We start from the raw sequence: 16,815 nt of genomic DNA on the forward strand, positions 1-16,815 counted from the left end.
CCATCAGTGTTGGTCAGTACTGCCCTGCTTTTTGTAGCATCACAGAATCAAAGAATCAGAATGTGTTTGGTTGGAAGGGACCTTAGAGATAGCATGTATTTCCAGCCCCCCTCGAACACCTCCAGGGACGAGGCAACCTCGGTTTCTCTGGGCAGCCTGTGCCAGTGCCTCACCTTTCTCAATTAAAAAGATCTGTCAGTAAAATACAGAAGTCTGCCAATAAAAACAGCAGTCATTGCTTTGAACCACCACTAGTCAGTGTTGTTGTCTCATATTGCCCCTGCGCCATTAGTCGTCATTGTCACCCCTGGCCCCTCCTGCTACCTCTTGTAACTGTACCACCACACCTGCTGAACCTCTTCAGCCAATGTTGCTATTCCCTCTTACGTCTCACTTCCTCTCAGTGCAACATCCCAACACTTACGGCCGTAATTCTGTTGTTGAAGCCACCTGATGTGCTTCACTACTCTTAAAACCCTGCTCTCTACCTTTCGTTGTTCTCCAGCTACTTCTCTCCTTCCCATTCTGCTTTGGCAGACCTTGCCGTTTTGACCTACTACCCAGCACTGATGCCCTATACCAGCCCCTGCTGCAACTGTTTTCTTCTGGCTGCCCAAAAGAAACACTGTTACTTCCACGGGGAAGTTAAGGTCATGGCGGAAATCTCAGAGTCTCTGCTCCGGTGTGGACTAAACAGATCATCTCGGCAGAACCCATTCTTGTGCAGGGTGGGGTTCGTCTATAAATGTGCCTGAAACTGAAGTGGCTGTGAAAAGGCCAATCAGCACGCTGATGGAGAGAGCGGTGACGGCAACTGCTAGGAGCAATGGCATTTGTCCAAAGGTTTTAAAGCAACTCAAGAGTACAATAGCTGAGCTGCTCCCAGCATTGTGAGACCCATTTCATTGCGGCACCTGGGGAGGAGAAGGCAGTAAATGTGATGCCCTAGATAAAAATGGACAGACTCAATCCAAAAGTACAGAAAGCACATTCATAGAGTTATAGAATTATAAAATCACAGAGTCACAGAATGTCTTAGGTTGGAAGGGACCTTAAAGATTCAGCCAGGAAGTCCATTACCTGAAAATGTTTGCAGGCAGGGAGACTATTGCTAAGAAATGTGATATATTCGCCCCGTTCTTCCTCTTCAGCTTGAACTTTCCCCAAGAAGGGAGAGGAGGAGGCTAGAGAAAGAGAAATCAGGAAGAGATAAAATGATTATGGTGCTGAATGGGTAAACAGAAGAAGAGGATAAGTTAAAAACATAAAATAGAGCACAACAACAGTACCCACTGCTTCCTGAAGGCATCTGAGGGTGCCAGGTGGTGGGTGCTGTCTGGGATCCTCTGCAACAGAACGGACAGCAGAAGGGAGTAGGAACATACAGTGTAATTGCCAGGACCACCCTTCAATCAGGAATCCTCCTTCTGGAGCTGCAAATGGCCAGGAACAGGTGGTGGAGGAGGTTCTGGGGCTTCTTGAGACTTCAGATGAAGATGCCATGAATGAAAAGATGAGGGATGATACAGATGGAGTCTAAGAGGGTCTGGATAAACGGGAAGAATGCCTAAGCTTGGCACATCACTTGATATCTTGCGATCCATCTCCTTAGGACTGAATACATACTTGGATGAATGTGTTGAAGCCAATTTGCAGACTTTTTGGATTTTTGGGTGTTGAGGTCCAGGCACTTTCACCCAGCTGCTAGTGAAGAGGACAGCAGCAGTGACAGAGGGGTATGTTTGTGTCAGCACCGGGAAGGTAAGTGTGGGTGGTAGACCTCTCCTTTCTCCTGTTTCAGAGTTTGTAGGGGCAGGGTATGAGAGAAGGAGCTCCTGATGCTGCAGACATTGCATCCATATGTGGACATTCCTCTGCTGTCCACTGTTGGGGAGTGAGAGATTCACTTCACGTCTGCACACGTGTACCTGACTCTGCAAGAATTCCTTATTGGTTGTTTCCTCTGGGCACAACTCAGCCCCATACTGCCTGGGCTACCATGGACCTCATCATGGACCACTACCATGAATCTCACCAAGAACTACTGGCAACTGCTTCTGGTCCAAAAGACCAGGCTGAAACCATCCATCCACACTGCAGGTGGGCTTTCTGAGCTTCTCAGTCAAATTTTCAACTAGAGGGACATCTGGCATTTTCTGTATCTGCTTACTGGAGGAGGTATATTGGGAATCCACCTTTGGTGGTGGGGATCTGAACTATTTTGTCTGGGACACAGGGTAGAGAATGGTTGTAACAGAGCCAGAGAGGCAAGACCAACTCTTTCTTTCTCTCTCTCTCACTCCTTTTCTTTCTTTTCCTGAATGTATAGAATATTACAGGGGATTCATAACCTACTGTGTCCTTGCTTCCATCAGTGTGCTCCGGATGGAGGTCAGGCCAGAAAAAGTGATCAATGCAGGAAACTGGTCACTGAGAAAAGCAAACACACAGTGCTAGTGAATGTGTGTCTGACCAGCATTTCTCACTCTTCCTGGAGAAAAGCTCGAGGGCAGTGTTCCTACAGGCCAGTTCAGTGAAAAAGCTGCCATTTTATGCTTGTGAGATGGTCTCTACAAACAGAGCTACTCAAAAAGAACTGTGAGGACTGCAATGCCAAGCTCTTGAAATGGAGCTTCCTGCATCAAACTTCTGATCTTCAAGACAAGTACAGCAGGAGGGCATGAATGCTTGCCATGATGCTTTGTCCCATCCCACCCAAATCACATGGGTTGCAGTTCCTTGCAGCTCATTGACAAAGACAGGGAGATGTGGGGAGGGCTGGTGTCCTTTCCTGGGTCACTGTGGAAATCTGTTGCACAGTAGGGTCAAATGATTAACTGTCCATTGTTGCCTGGTGAACAACATGGAATATGTGATTGATTGATTGATTTCTGTACGTTAGGCCCTTTGTTATAAGTCTGTGAGAGGTGCAGCTTACTGGTGGAATTTGAAGCTTCCCAGCCTGAGCATGTGGTACCAAGGTGGAGATAAGGTTTATGAAGGCCAGTTCTCCCCACTGTAGGGAGCTGTATAATCATAACACTTCAGGCACAAAAGAAGGATTCTTCCTAGTCAGATCTGTGATGACCTTGATGATTACAAGTAAGGACAAGCACAGCCTGGGGGAGAGTGGACTCTGGTGTTTTCAGAGATGTCATTCTCAGATGTTTCAAGAGTGACAACTCTTGGCTGTAAAAGCAACCCTTGTTCATCCTGTCCTTGCTGTGGTGCCTTAAAACAGGACCGCTGAATTCCAGTGGTGTGTGTGACAGGTGACCACTCATGTATGTTGTCTGCCATATTCCAGAAAAGGGCTTTGACAAAGTATCCGTTCTGTGGTCTGGCCCTAGAGAAGCAGTGTCCCCACTTGCTCTGAGTGATGATATGCTGCCAAGTGGAAGCAAGCTCAGAGTTTATTTAAACACTTTACAGATGCCTTACCATTGACGCACATTTGCTTTGAAATGCATACCAGCCAAAATTTAGCTATGTTCATAACGTGCATCTAAACAAATGTAGTTAGACTGCTGGATCAACGTTGCTACCTTAAATTGATTGAGCAGAGGGATAATTAAGCAAAGGGAACCTCTGTGGAAAAGATGATGTTGAGCTCTGCTTTATTCACAGTGACAGCCCTTTTAGCATCACATTAGGAGTTTTTGCAGTTTTCATTCACGATACGACAGTCACAGTCCCTAAGTAACCATGTATGCAGAGATCTTGATCTTATGCTTTGCAGCTCGACAAAATCCCTAACAAATCTCATGTCTTATATCAAATAAAATTCCCAAAGAACTGATTTAATACTTCTATATTTAATATTCATTTGTATGATACAGCATATCCTGTGGCAGGTTGGTCTGGCTAGCAACTGCTGAGATGATGGCCAGATTCCTGTTCCATTCATGTGGTCATACACTGGTGCCATATGGTACTTAGCCACTGCCCAATTGACCTTGGGAAGCAGTATGGCTCTCTGCCAGGGACATACAGCATACAATATTACTTATTCATATCCTTTTAATGTAATCAAGTTCATCTTTGATAAACTTTCGGTCTCTTTGTGGCATTTTCTGTAATAAGCATTTTATATTTAAAATATAATGAATATTGTCACTAAGCACATCACTTTGTTTATCAGTATTCCGGTTCAGTGCGTATGCCTAATTTCTTGTTCTTTAAATTCAGCTTGAGACCTTCAGGATCACAGAATTCAGGTCACAAGTGGGGAGCATCAGAGAGCAGGCAGCTGGGTAAAATTCAAGTGCCATGGTATATTTCTCCTCACAAGGAGTATGGCAACTCCTAATGTATCTCCTACACCTTTCCATTATTTTTTCTTTGCTTTACACTGTCTAACCGGCCTACGGATTCATACCTGGCTCCAAGCCTGGTCTGCCTGGCAGGGGTTTGGGTTTTTTGACCAATTCTCTATTTACCTGAGACGAGGCTTGCTGGCAACCAATAGGAGTAACTTATCCCACCAGTGGAAAGGGGTCTTACAATAAGAGCTGGGAAGGTTCATTGATAGAGCTTTAAACTAGGTATGAAGGGAGGTGGGGGTGTAACTCGTGTCACTAGTATGGAGCCTGTATGTTACATACCAGTGCTTATGGGAGAGGGGTATGCTAGTAAGATCCCTGTGCCCTGGTGAAGGAGGAGGACAACTCACCTTTTTGTAGGAAGAGCACAAGGGCTGTTGTGAAATTGGTGGCTATGGAAACACCTGGGTATGGTCAAGAGGGTATTAGGGCTACTCCTATTCAAAAGATGGCCCGGCACTGGTAGACAAGGATGGGGAACAAAATAGGCCCTGCATAATCCATGATGAGATGGTTTTGGACCTGCTCTGAAAGCAGGACACTCACAAGTACATGGGGCCAGATGGATTGCACCCTAGAGTGCTGAGGGAGTTGGCAGATGTGGTTGCCAAGCCACTCTCCATCATCCAACAGTCCTGGCTAACTGGGGATGTCCCAGTGGATTGGAGGCAGGTAAATGTGACACCCATCTTCAAAAAGGGCCAGAAAGATTATCTTGGTAGCTAAAGACCTATCAGTGTCACCTCTGTGCCAGGGAAGCTTATGGAGCAGATAGTCTTGGGAGCTATCATAGACCAATTAAAGGTCAACCAGGGGATCAGGCCCAGTCAGAATGGGTTCATGAATGATAGATCCTGTTTGACAAACCTGATTTTGTTCTACAACAAGGTAACCCACTTAGTGGATGAATGTAAGGCTCTCAGTGTGGTCTACCTGGACTTCAGTAGGGCCTTTGACACCGTCCCCCACAATGTCCTTGTGGAGAAGCTGGCTGCCCACAGTTTGGATGGGCATTCACTCTGCTGGACGAAACACTGGCTGGATGGCTGGGCCCACAGAGTTGTGGTCAATGGAGTTAAATACAGTTGGCAGCTAGTCACAAGTGGTGTCCCCCAGGGCTTGGTACTGGGGCCGCTTCTATTTAACAACTTTACTAATGATCTTGACAAGCGGATTGAGTGCATCCTCACTAAGTCTGCAGACAGCACCAAGTTGGGAGAGAGTGTTTATCTGCCAGAGGGGAAAAGGCACTACAGAGGGACCTGGATAGACTGGATCGATGGGCCAAGGTAAACTGTATGAGTTTCAATAGGGCCAAGTGTCAGGTCCTGCATTTTGGTCACAACAACCTCAGGCAACCCTACAGGCTTGGGGAGGAGTGGCTGGAAAGCTGCTTGATGGAAAGGGACCTTGGTGTGCTGATGGACAGTCGGCTGAATATGAGCCAGCAGTGTGCACAGGTGGACAAGAAGGCCAATGGCATCCTGGCTTGTATCAGGAATGATGTGCTGAGCAGGACTAGGGAAGTCATCCTGCCCCTGTACTCGGCATTGGTGAGGCCTCACCTCAAGTACTGTGTTCAGTTTTGGGCACCTCAGTACAGAAAGGACATGGAGGTACTGGAGCAGGTCCAGAGAAGGGCAACAAGGCTTGTGAAGGGCTTGGAGAATCAGCCCTATGAGGAACGACTGAAGGAACTGGGGCCGTTTAGTCTGGGGAAGAGGAGGCTGAGGGGAGACCTTATTGATCTCCCCAATATCTGAAAGGTGCTTACAGCAAGAGTGGGGATGGTCTCTTCTCACTGGTGACAGGTGACAGGATAAGGGAAAATGGCCTTGAGTTGTGCCAGATTATGTTGGATATCAGGAAAATCTTTACAGAAAGGGTAGTTAAGCACTGGAATAGGCTCTCCAGGGAGGTGGTTGAGTCACCATCCCCGAATGTGTTTAAAAACTGTTTGGATGTGGTGCTCAGAGATGTGATTTAGCAGAGGATTGTTAGTGTTAGGGTACTGTGGTTAGGTTGTTGTTGGACTTGATCTTGAAGGTCTTTTCCAACCTGAGCAATTCTATGATTCTATGATTCTGTGAAAAGACGGGCAAATCACCAGCTGTCATTCCATACACAACAAAGACATTTGTTAAATTAAAAGAGATCAATGTCTCTTTTAACTGAGGTCATTAACTGGTTTTGATTAAATGGCAGTAATCTGGTCTTTATTTGAAGATCTCGTGAGATAGTCTGCCATTTTTTCTGACAGGCAGCAAGGAAAATCCTCTTCACCACTGAGTATATTTTATCTTATCCTAGTTGGAACATGCCTAAATTTAACTTGCAGCTGTTGGTTCTCTCTGTGCCTGTATCTGCTGGTTGTTCCATCGGTGTCCACACTTAATGGTGTAATTAAGGGAAGCAGTCGTAGCAATCAAAGCAATGTCTCAAAACACCTCCCTAGAAGACAATTTCTGAACTTCACAATTGTTCATTTAGTTCTGGATCACCTCCAGACTTTCCATACATATTTTTTACAACTGTGGGCACCTGCACTGTAGATGGTTTAACAGTTTTATGGTTCAATACATGGGAACGGTGTGGTGGTCCAGTACCCGAGGAAATGCCACCAGCACTACTGAGCATCTTGTACTGACTGGTTATGTCTGGATGAACAGGTGAGCGTTACTGACCCTCTCATGGCCCACTCAGATCTGAAGGACTCACTCCACTTGCCACTTCCAGCTTTTATTGACAACAATTTTAAATGCTATCTCCTGCTCCTAGCACTGGAAAGCACTGGGAGCACCATCATTTCTTGCAGTTTCTCACTGGTTTGTTAAAGCTGCGCCAGTACTTTTATCAACCAAACGTACTATTTCATCAAGGAATGAAGTTGGGTGTGTTTCTCACAGCTTAAAAAAGAAAGAAATGTCTTTTATCAGATTCACACTCTGGTTGTTGCCATTAAGCAGTCATGTGTGTTTGTCTTGCTTTCTCTCTGAACACAGGCACCACATGCTCTTCCAGTATCTTGGGATTCCCTGAGTATTCTAATATACCCAAGTCAATTGGATCAGGCACCTTCTCAGCCAAAGCTTTTATGATGCTGAGATGCAAATTATCTCAGCCTATTGATCTAAAAATGCTTAAGCTTAACTGTTACCTTTAAAAACACTCCTTATTCTGAAAATACATCCACATTTAATCTGAATATCTGATTCTATTGCTTTTAAAAGACATTTGATTGTGTCTGTATTTTTCCCACCAGCAGAACAGCAGGTCTCTATTTGGTAAACTTCAATCTGATTTTTTTTTTTTAATTAAAATTTTATTGTAACTTTCCATGGGAGAACTTTCATCATCTTGTTCTGACTGCTGGACTTACAATGTAAGCAACTTGCTCAGTTTGAATATTAAACAGTTTTGCCTACACATTTGCCTGGCTCTATGGTTAAGACACATACACATACACACGTACACAGATATATTCCTTAAAACCTTAATGTATTAAGAAAATATACCTATATACATCTACAGCTATGTATCTATATACAATGTGTGTAAATTAATTGTATAACTATTTACACCTACATCTATCTATACAGACTCACACATGTACAGTAATATAAACACTCATCTATATGCAGCATCCCAGCAGAGCTGAGGCTGTCAGTGTTGTTCTGAGGTGAAAGCACACTTTCCTGTCTCTCTTCTCAGACTCCATACTTGAATGGTCACTTGACTCCTCCAGCTGGGTAAGCCCCTTCCCCTTCTGTACTGACCATTATCTCTGTCAGTACTTGGACAAGACTGACTCTACTGAGCAGGATGTGGAACAGGCTCCCCAGGGCAGTGAACACAGCCCCAAGCTGCTGGAGTTGAAGAAGACTCTTGGCAATGCTCTGTCATATGGTTTGATTTTCAGTCGCTCCTGTGTGAAGCCAGGAGCTGCACTCAGTGATCGTTATGGGTCCCTTCCAGCTCAGGGTAATGTGTGATTCTATGATTCTAAGAGAAGAGAGACAGTGGAAGGGCAGGTGGCTCACATGAGAGTTCTTCTACTCTGAAGCTGTTAGAAGTTGTTCGGGCTTTGGTTCAGCTGAAAAGGAAAGAAATAAAGGAAAAAAAATCTAAGATTCATAAATAGCAAAGCGTACAGGCCATTACCCCTGTGAAGGGATCCACCAGAAGCAAATGGGGAAGAGCACTTCAGCCCTGCCATGTTCAGCAGCACTGGGAGGATTGCAGACCTCCAGCTACGGGATCGTACCCTTGCACACTGCAGAGCAGGGGAGGAAAGGGAACAGCAGCCACAGGGCTGCCAGTCCATGGCATTGAGTTGCCAATGCCAGGAAGATGTTGCTTGTCCCATCTCCCACATCAGGGAAGTGTCTCAGTGCTTCACCTCCTACCTGGTCTTTTCCTCCTGAGCACAACGAAGAGAACAGAAACGAAAATGGCAGTGGCAATGACCCCCCCCACCAGTCCTTCCATTTCCGTGTGTTCTGTAGGGGAAGAAGAGGATCAGAGACGTCACATGCACTTGAGCAGCCAGTGATTGTCCCACCTCATCAAAAACCATGGCATCTGACAACACACGCTCTTGTCAGCTATGACACAAAACACATGCACTAAGGCCATGAACAGAGGGCCAAGATATACTGGCTGGACAGATATGTTGTAACTTGTAAAATGACAGCATTGCTTGCTTTTTCCTGATGGGTCAGGAGCAAGGAAAGCAAACTCCTGCTGGGGAGGAGAGCAAGAACACTGACAGCACATCAGCTCTAAAGAGGAGCAGCACTTTTTGCAGTGCTGGGAGTACAGCTCCCCAGCAGCTCCAGCCTCCAGCTGAACAACGAGTCTAGCTGGATGTCCAGCTCCTTGGGCATGGCTGTTCGCTTGTCTCTGTCCAAGTGCTCTGTTTTTAGTCATAATATCTCTCATCCCTTGTAGGAAATGAGGTAATTGCTGACCCAAAATCTTTAGGCTAAGGGAGTGAAAGGGAAGAGAGGATGGGTACAAGAGGAAAGCAGGGAGAAGCATGTATGGTGCACCCCAGAGATTTTAATCCTTGTTATGGGCAATGAGGTGGCAGCAGGTGTCGGCAGGATGAAGAATATGTCACTCAACCTTGACACTCACCTGGTGCCATCAGATGAGTGCTGATGGAGATGGGAGCCTCCAGAGCCACATGTGAAACATGGCAGGTGTAGGTGGCTGGAGCCTGCACTGTGGCTGAGCTGATGCTGAGGTAGGATGTGATGCTGTAGGTGCCATCTTGGCTTTGCCGGTGGCTGGAGAAGCGTGCGTTTGAGAGACTGATTTCTACCTCATCTTTTGGAGTCTTCTGTGTCCAGCTCACCGAGACATCCAGAGGGTAATAGCCAGCAATGTTGCAGGTTAGAGTAGTGGTGTCATCTCTCTCGAATGACACCTCTGTTGGAAACACACGAACTCTTGGGGGCTCTGGAAGGAAACAGACAGGGAATTGACTGGGTCAGAAACTGAGAAGGGAACACAGATGGCATCCAACCACAAGCTGCCTGTGACAATAAGTACTGGGAGAAACAGGGTGACCTTTCAGTGCCTTCCTTACCAGCCACTCGCAGCTGGATATTGTGTTGGACTTGGTGCTGTGCTGTGGACACCAAGCAGATGTATGTCCCCTCATCATCCACAGTTGCTTCCTGCAAGGTAAGTGATGCGTCCCCATTCTGCAGCAGCTGCTCCACATCTATGTGGACTTTTGTCTGCACTGTCGGGCCTTCATTCCCCACATGGTATTGGAAAAGGCTGTGACCTCTGCCTCGGTGCTGCCTCCTCCATTCCAGGGAGGACAGTAGGAAGCTGGGAGCCAAGGCAAAGTGGCAGTCAAGGGTGATGGAGCTGCCAAGACGTGTGCGCAGGGAAGTGTTGTTTGATGATGATTGAAATTCCACTAGAAAGAGAAAAGAGGATTACAGGCAAGCAGTGAGTTAAATTGAGGTGGGTAAAGATGGCATTCACAAGCAGGAGGTATGGACAGTGACAACCTCACTCCAAGCAGGCTCCTTGTGTGATGCTCCAGGGGCCACCTGGGCAGAAGATCTGGGAGAAAGCCAGCCCTGTGGGGTTAGCAGGGTTGACAAACAAGTGGACACCAAGTACATGTCGTGGTCTTGAAGGACCAAGCACTTGTTTGAGTCTCCCTGGAGACCTTCAGAAGGCATCCGAACATGGCCCTGGGCAACCTGCTGTGGGTGTCCCTGCTTGATCAGGGCTGGGATCCCAGGCCACCTGGTCACCTGTCATCAGCAGAGTCCCCTCCTTGCTCATTGGAATCCTCAGCTTTGGGTGCAGTGTCACATCATGTCCCTCCTCCTTCTGGCTGCTGCAGCTGGGCCCTCTTAGCAGCAGGGCAATGCTGATCCCTCTGGAGAGCTGAATGGTGGCCAGGAACCAGGAGGTAGGGCAGAGACCATCGCCCTCTTGCTGAAAACTATATGGGGAAAGCTCACAGCTCACTTCCTCCCCACTGCAATCCACATGCAGCAGGACCTCTGCGTATGGGATGGATACTAGCTGCACTGTGAGGAGAGAGAAGAGATTTAGTTGTCTGGATCTGAAAGGAAGACAGAGCAAGCTGATGAGATGAGAAACACCATGCACTACGGGGTCAGTCAGAACACAGAAATGCAAGGCTAAGTTTATCAAATGGAGGTCTGTAAAGAATATTAGGTCATGTTTGCTGTGGTTGCTTTACATCCCTTAGTCTTCTAGATGTATTTCACCCAGAGCAGGGTTTACTGTGTGCAAAGGATGCTGTTAGAAAAGGGGAATAAGCAAAACAGATTCTCTTCAGCCAACTCAAATAATTTGTATATATGAAGTAACCAGCAAAGTTATTGTTTTAGGGTCTGAATGCTTTTTAGTCAAAGCATGTAAGCATAAGCACCCTATGTGACCCCCGTAAGTGATGCACGTGCTTCCCACTGACATCACTGGAAATTAACTTAGCATCTGCTGTACTTGAAAGAATCATAGAATATCCCATGAGGCCTCCCCTCAGCCCCCTCTGCCCTGGGCTGAACAAAGCATGGGGACCTCAGCTGCTCCTCATATTTCTTCCCCTCCAGAACCTCCACCATCTTTGTAGCCTTCCTTTGGACACTCTCTAATAGCTTTATGTTCATGTGAAACTGTGGTGGTCCAACCTTCACCCAGTGCCTGAGGTGAAGCTGCACCAGTACAAAGCAGAGCAGGACAATCCCTTTCCTTGCTCAGCTCAGCTGGCAGTGCTGGGTCTGATACAGCTCAGGGTACAGCTGGCTTTCCTGGCTGCCTGTTGATTCATGTTCCGCTTGTTTTTGACCAAGACCCACAAATCTTGACCCTCAAATCCCAAAAGCTGTACATGAGCCAGCAGTGTGCTCTTGCAGCCCATAAGGCCAGTGGTATCCTGAGCTGCATCAAAAGAGGGGTGGTCAGAAGGGAGAGGAAGGTGATTGCACACAAAGCCAGGGCTATGGAGGAGGACCGCAGGCTGGCATCTAGAAATGAGGTAAGAAGAGCCAAGTACACGCTGCTGGCCTTCTGAGAAGGACAGTGCTACTTCATGCATGCTAAGATACTAACATTGTTAGTAGTAGCAAAATGTGGGAATGCTCTTTATGAGTGCAATAATAAAACACTGAGACATAATTTCCAAGATGTCATTGACAGGATTTTCCAGGAGACAAGCCAGAATAGGAGGGAAATGCATCAGCAGGGTTTCTAACATTCTACAAAATTCCTTTCTTAAAGTCTTAATTGCTGAATGTAGGAAGTCATACATAGAACTTCATGGCCATTCATTTAATAGAATGGTTTGAGTTGGAAGAGACTTGAAATATCAACTAGTTCTAATCTCTAAAAAATTAATTCAAAAATTAAAAGTTTATGAAGGATGCTACCTGGGTGTCATTTTTTCCTCATGGCGGAATTTAATGGCACACATTCTCTTCATGTGCATTTCCATGTCAGACACTATTTTGTCAGACTGCTCCTCTGCTGCCATCTATCACACAGCAACAAAATGCAGTGGAACATTGGTGGGAAGGCTCAGGTTCTACTGCTATCCCATCAACATGTGCCTCTGGGCCAGCATAATAAAACAGGAGGCATTACTTGTGCAGCAGTCCTTGTAATGGTCTAATTTCTGCTTAAAAATCCTTTTGGAAAAGCCTGGAGCATGTCGGTGGTCAATGTCCTGGAGGCAGCTCTGATGCCTCACTCACCTGAGGCTTCAAAGATGATGGGAGGAGAGGAGGAGCTGTGGTCTTCCTGTGGGATCTCATAGTCAGTTACATCTCCCAGGGTACCATCATCTGTGATGCTGAGTCCCCTCAGCACCAGGGTAGCAGGATGCTGGGAGCCACCAAAAGCTCTTGGCAATCCTCCTTCTCCCACATAGGAGCAGCCAAGGACAACATCCACCCTGCGGAGCCCAGGCACTGGTGTGGGGTCTTCCACTGTCCCTTAGGAGAAGAAAAAGAACTGTTCTGGTACATGAGCTGCTTTAATCATAGAATCATAGAACTGAGTTGGAAGGGACATTTACAGGTCATCTAACTCAACTCCCCTGCAACATCAGGTTGCTCGGAGCCCCATCCAGCCTGACTGTGAGGGTCTCCAAGGATGGGACTTTCACCACCTCTCTGGGAAACCTGTTCCAATGCCTCACCATCCTTCTTGAAAAAAAACTTCTTCCTTATATCCAACGTTAAACTGCCCTCTTTTAGTTTGAAACAATTTCCCCTTGTCCTGTGGCAACAGAACTGCTAAAGAGTCTGTTCCCTTCTTTCTTACGCCCCCCCTTCAGATACTGGAAGGCCGCCATCAGGTCCCCCAGGAGCTTTCCCTTCCCCAGGCACTGCAGCAGCAGCAGTGTAAGCACAGCCCCGGCTCAGCCCCAGCTCACCTGCCAGCACAGCCAGCATGCAGCAACACAGGATTAGTCCCAGGATCATACTGCTCCTAAGGAGGGGTCTCCTGACGACCAAAATGCTCAGAAAGAGTAGCTGGAACCAGGCTCTGCCCCAGGCTTCCGGCAGCAGCATGCTTTTGATTTCACTTTCGCTCTGTAGAAGCAGAAGGGAAACACAGTCCTAGCAGTTCTGAGCCTGTTAACTCTTCCTTTATCAAGCACATGTGACTTAGCAGAAGGGCTTAGGCAGGGGGGAAGTGGAAAGGAGGAGCACTCCCAGAGCTGCAGGTTCCGCTGGACCTCTTCCTAAGTGCTGTGGCAACCTCCTTAACATCATCCTTCTGCACACAGCCCCTTTTCTCCCAGCTTGATGAGCACCCAGCAAGCCTGCTTTTCATAAGATTCTAGCTCTGTGAGAGGCTGGGAGGTGAAACCTGCATTGTTCCTTTTTCCCTGCGGATCCTCCTTTAATTGCCACGGAGAGCTCAGGAGCTGCCTTACTTGGAGGCTTTGGCAGCCACCAGCTGCCAAGTCCACCCCAGCTGCTTGGAAGAAAAATACACTGGATAAAACAGCCTGTGCACAGCATTAGTGAAAGAATGGGTGAGCTCTGGTGGTATTTTAAGGACTGCCTTCTTCATGTCCTTTGCTGAGAGAAAATAGCAGGAGCTGGGGGAAGTCTCTGATAATCATAACAGGGCTTAGGCCTGTAAGTCTTGCTATGACAGATAACAAATTCCTTCACAAAGCGGTTACTGTGTCTATATAAGATTTGTTAGCTGTGAATATCAATAAAGTCATAGAACAGGTTGTTCACAAAAAATACATCTGGAGCATGCGATCATAATTTGCTTACATATCAATTAAGCAGGAAGCTAAATAACAATAGACCTGCAGAGTACTTGAAAACTTCAAAATGAAAACAAACAAACAAAAAAAATCAAGGAATCATAGAATCACAAGGTTGGAAAGGACCTACAAGATCATCTAGTCCAACTGTCCTTAAATAAAATAAGCAGTCTTCAATATGGACTGTAACAGTGAAGAAACTGGATATGAGAGAATGAAACTACCTGTTGCTGATACATAACCACAGTCTTAAACCAAGAAAATTATACTGAATAAAGGAGCAAATGAAAAGAGAGTAGTGACTGTGAGAATACAGGCACTACCATATCTGATCTAGAAAGCAAAATCTTTCTAAATTTAGAAATAAAGTTAATGTAATGGAACTCTGAAAACAAGATTGGATGTGGATTTTGATGCATTCTTTAACTGCAATCAATTTTATTTTTGAGAAAGCAACAAGGAGCTACAGAGTTCTGCAAAATAACAAACACCGTCCTGATAAACTTCACCTTATCTGTGTTTGCTCAGTTTTAAGAACTGGGAACCTGACAAGTAATTCCTCATCCCAGTCTGGACCAGTGTGTCAGTAGGTGAATTACCCTTTCACCCCTGAAGAAATACCACCTACCCCATGTTAATGTATAACACTAATAGGAAATCCACATCTCCAAGGAGAAGCATTTATCCAGAAAATCTGTTGTTGACAGCAAAAGAGAATTGCACAGAAACATCAAAACTGGTGACTCTGTGATATCACAGTGGCCTCTCAGCTTGCATTTCAGCAGTACACTGGCTGAATACTTCAACCCAGGAGAGTCTGTGCCACAGACTGAGGTTCACTGTAAAAATTACACTTGAAAACGGAGTCTGCAGCTGGTTGGGTTCACCAGACTCATCCAAATATCTTACCAAATAATATAAAATAAACTCTCAGTTCCCGTAATATTCTTAGAGGTTTCTGCTGTCCTTAATGTCACCCCTCACCATCTATTGCCTCTTAAATTTAGATGTTTCTTCCTTGCACGTTTGCAGTCCCATCAATTCTTCCACACCACTGTGCCCTTTTACCTTTCTCCATTTGCTGCTCCCCATAACACTGATGTTCAGGCAGCTCTCCTCTATCCAAACCAAATCTTTCTAGTCTTTCTGTTCTTTGCCCCTGAGCCTTTTTGCCCTGCTTTCACCTCCCTGATTTCCCCAGTCCCATCTTTTCAGTCCCAGTTCTTCCAACAAGAGGAAACACAACAAAATCTGTCAGCCTTACTTATCTGAACTTTCTATAGGTCAGGCCTATGTAAGGAGCCTAAGTACCTGTTCTTTGCTGGTATGGCCTCAGCTTGAGCACTGCATGAAGGTTTGGATGCCACAATAGAATAAGGACATAAAACACTGAGAGAGCATCTAAAAGACAGTTGTGAAGATGAGGAATGGTCTGGAGGAGAAGTGGCTAAGGTCCCATGATTTGTTCAGCCCAGAGCAGAGGAGCTGAGGGGAGGCCTGATGGCGGCTGCAGCTCCTCGCAGGGAGCAGACGGGCAGCACTGAGCACTGCTCTGTGTGACAGCGACAGGGCCCTGAGGGAACGGCATGGAGCTGTGCCAGGGGAGGGTCAGATTCAGGGTCAGGGACAGGTTCTGCACCAGAGGGTGCTGGGCATAGAACAGGCTGCCCAGGGCAGTGGGCACAGCCCCAAACTGGCAGAACTCAAGAAGCAGTTGGACGTCTCTCTCAGACACAGGGTGTGAATTTTGGGTGGTCGTGTGTGAAGCCAGGAGCTGGACTCTGTGACTCTTATGGGTCCCTTTCAACCTGGGATATTCTATGGTTCTGTAATTCTATGATTTGCTGAATCCAAAAGATAGCCTCTCTTTTTACACTAAGTCAGCATTATGCTAGTGCCACGCTTGGGTAAATTCTGTTCCTTGCAGCTCCTGAAGCTTCTGCTGACTCTGCTAATGAGCAGGGCCATCAACACCGAGCTAACTTGGCATGCCTCCTCTGATTATATAGGATACATCTGATACTAGCACACATCTCTCCTCTAGTGTTAAATGAGTGGTAAGCTGGCATCCGCAGGTGGATATGCACTGCTCTACCTCTACTTCCCTGTACTGTCTTCCTTCTCACAGACCTAGATTAATCACGCTAATTTGGAGATCACTGTGGATTTCAGCTTCCACTGTATACGCTGAAGGCCAGGCTGTAAATGAACCTTGTTGACTCAACCAAATTTACAGTTTACAGAAGTATACAGGGATGAACTTGTCTCTTTTTCTGCGAATTAACACCTTGTTACTGTATCTTGTAATAGTACTAGAAGGAAAATGATCCAAATCCAGTCTCCTAGAAGTTGTACCCATATCTCTGGCTGATCCCAAGAGGCAGAAGTTGCTGCATCATCTCTATCTCTAACCCATACTGCTAGCCACCATGTTTGCTGAAATTACACTCTCTCTGTACCTTAAGTTGGCACCTCCTGCTGGGGAAAGAAGCAAAGCCAGTGACAGAATCATAGACAGAATCATAGACACCATAGAATGGCTTAGGTTGGAGGGGACCTTAAAGATCATCTAGTTTCAACTCCCCTGCCATGGGCAGGGTTGCTACCTACTGGATCAGTCTGCCAAGGATCCCATCCATCCCAGCCTTACACATCTCCAGAGATGAAGTATCCACAGCTTTTCTGTGCCGACTGTGTCAGTGT

General features: G+C 46.3%; 1 protein-coding gene across 1 annotated transcript; it reads right to left on the bottom strand.

Annotated features, from left to right (window-relative positions):
* Window positions 1-7,634: 7,634 nt before the first annotated feature.
* TAPBPL (TAP binding protein like) lies at window positions 7,635-13,424 on the bottom strand. Its single transcript, XM_072355726.1, has 7 exons — window positions 13,258-13,424; window positions 12,575-12,814; window positions 10,604-10,885; window positions 9,916-10,257; window positions 9,462-9,785; window positions 8,729-8,821; window positions 7,635-8,415 (listed from the first exon to the last, which is right to left on the bottom strand). Exons 1-7 carry the CDS (start codon window positions 13,394-13,396, stop codon window positions 8,375-8,377), a joined length of 1,461 nt encoding a protein of 486 aa, XP_072211827.1. The 5' UTR covers window positions 13,397-13,424; the 3' UTR covers window positions 7,635-8,374.
* Window positions 13,425-16,815: the final 3,391 nt, after the last annotated feature.

This window comes from Excalfactoria chinensis, chromosome 1, assembly GCF_039878825.1.
Source record: "Excalfactoria chinensis isolate bCotChi1 chromosome 1, bCotChi1.hap2, whole genome shotgun sequence".
NCBI classification, from domain to species: Eukaryota; Metazoa; Chordata; class Aves; order Galliformes; family Phasianidae; genus Excalfactoria; species Excalfactoria chinensis.

What these genes read in the sequence shown, in the direction of transcription:
- TAPBPL (XM_072355726.1), bottom strand. Translation starts at nt 13,396, where the DNA reads ATGCTGCTGCCGGAAGCCTGGGGCAGAGCCTGGTTCCAGCTACTCTTT. An exon ending in CATGCTGGCTGTGCTGGCAG is followed by an intron (nt 12,815 to 13,257) that starts GTGAGCTGGGGC and finishes TCTTCTCCTAAG; the next exon opens with GGACAGTGGAAGACCCCACA. An exon ending in GCTCAGGAGGAAAAGACCAG is followed by an intron (nt 8,416 to 8,728) that starts GTAGGAGGTGAA and finishes TTTCCTTTTCAG; the next exon opens with CTGAACCAAAGCCCGAACAA.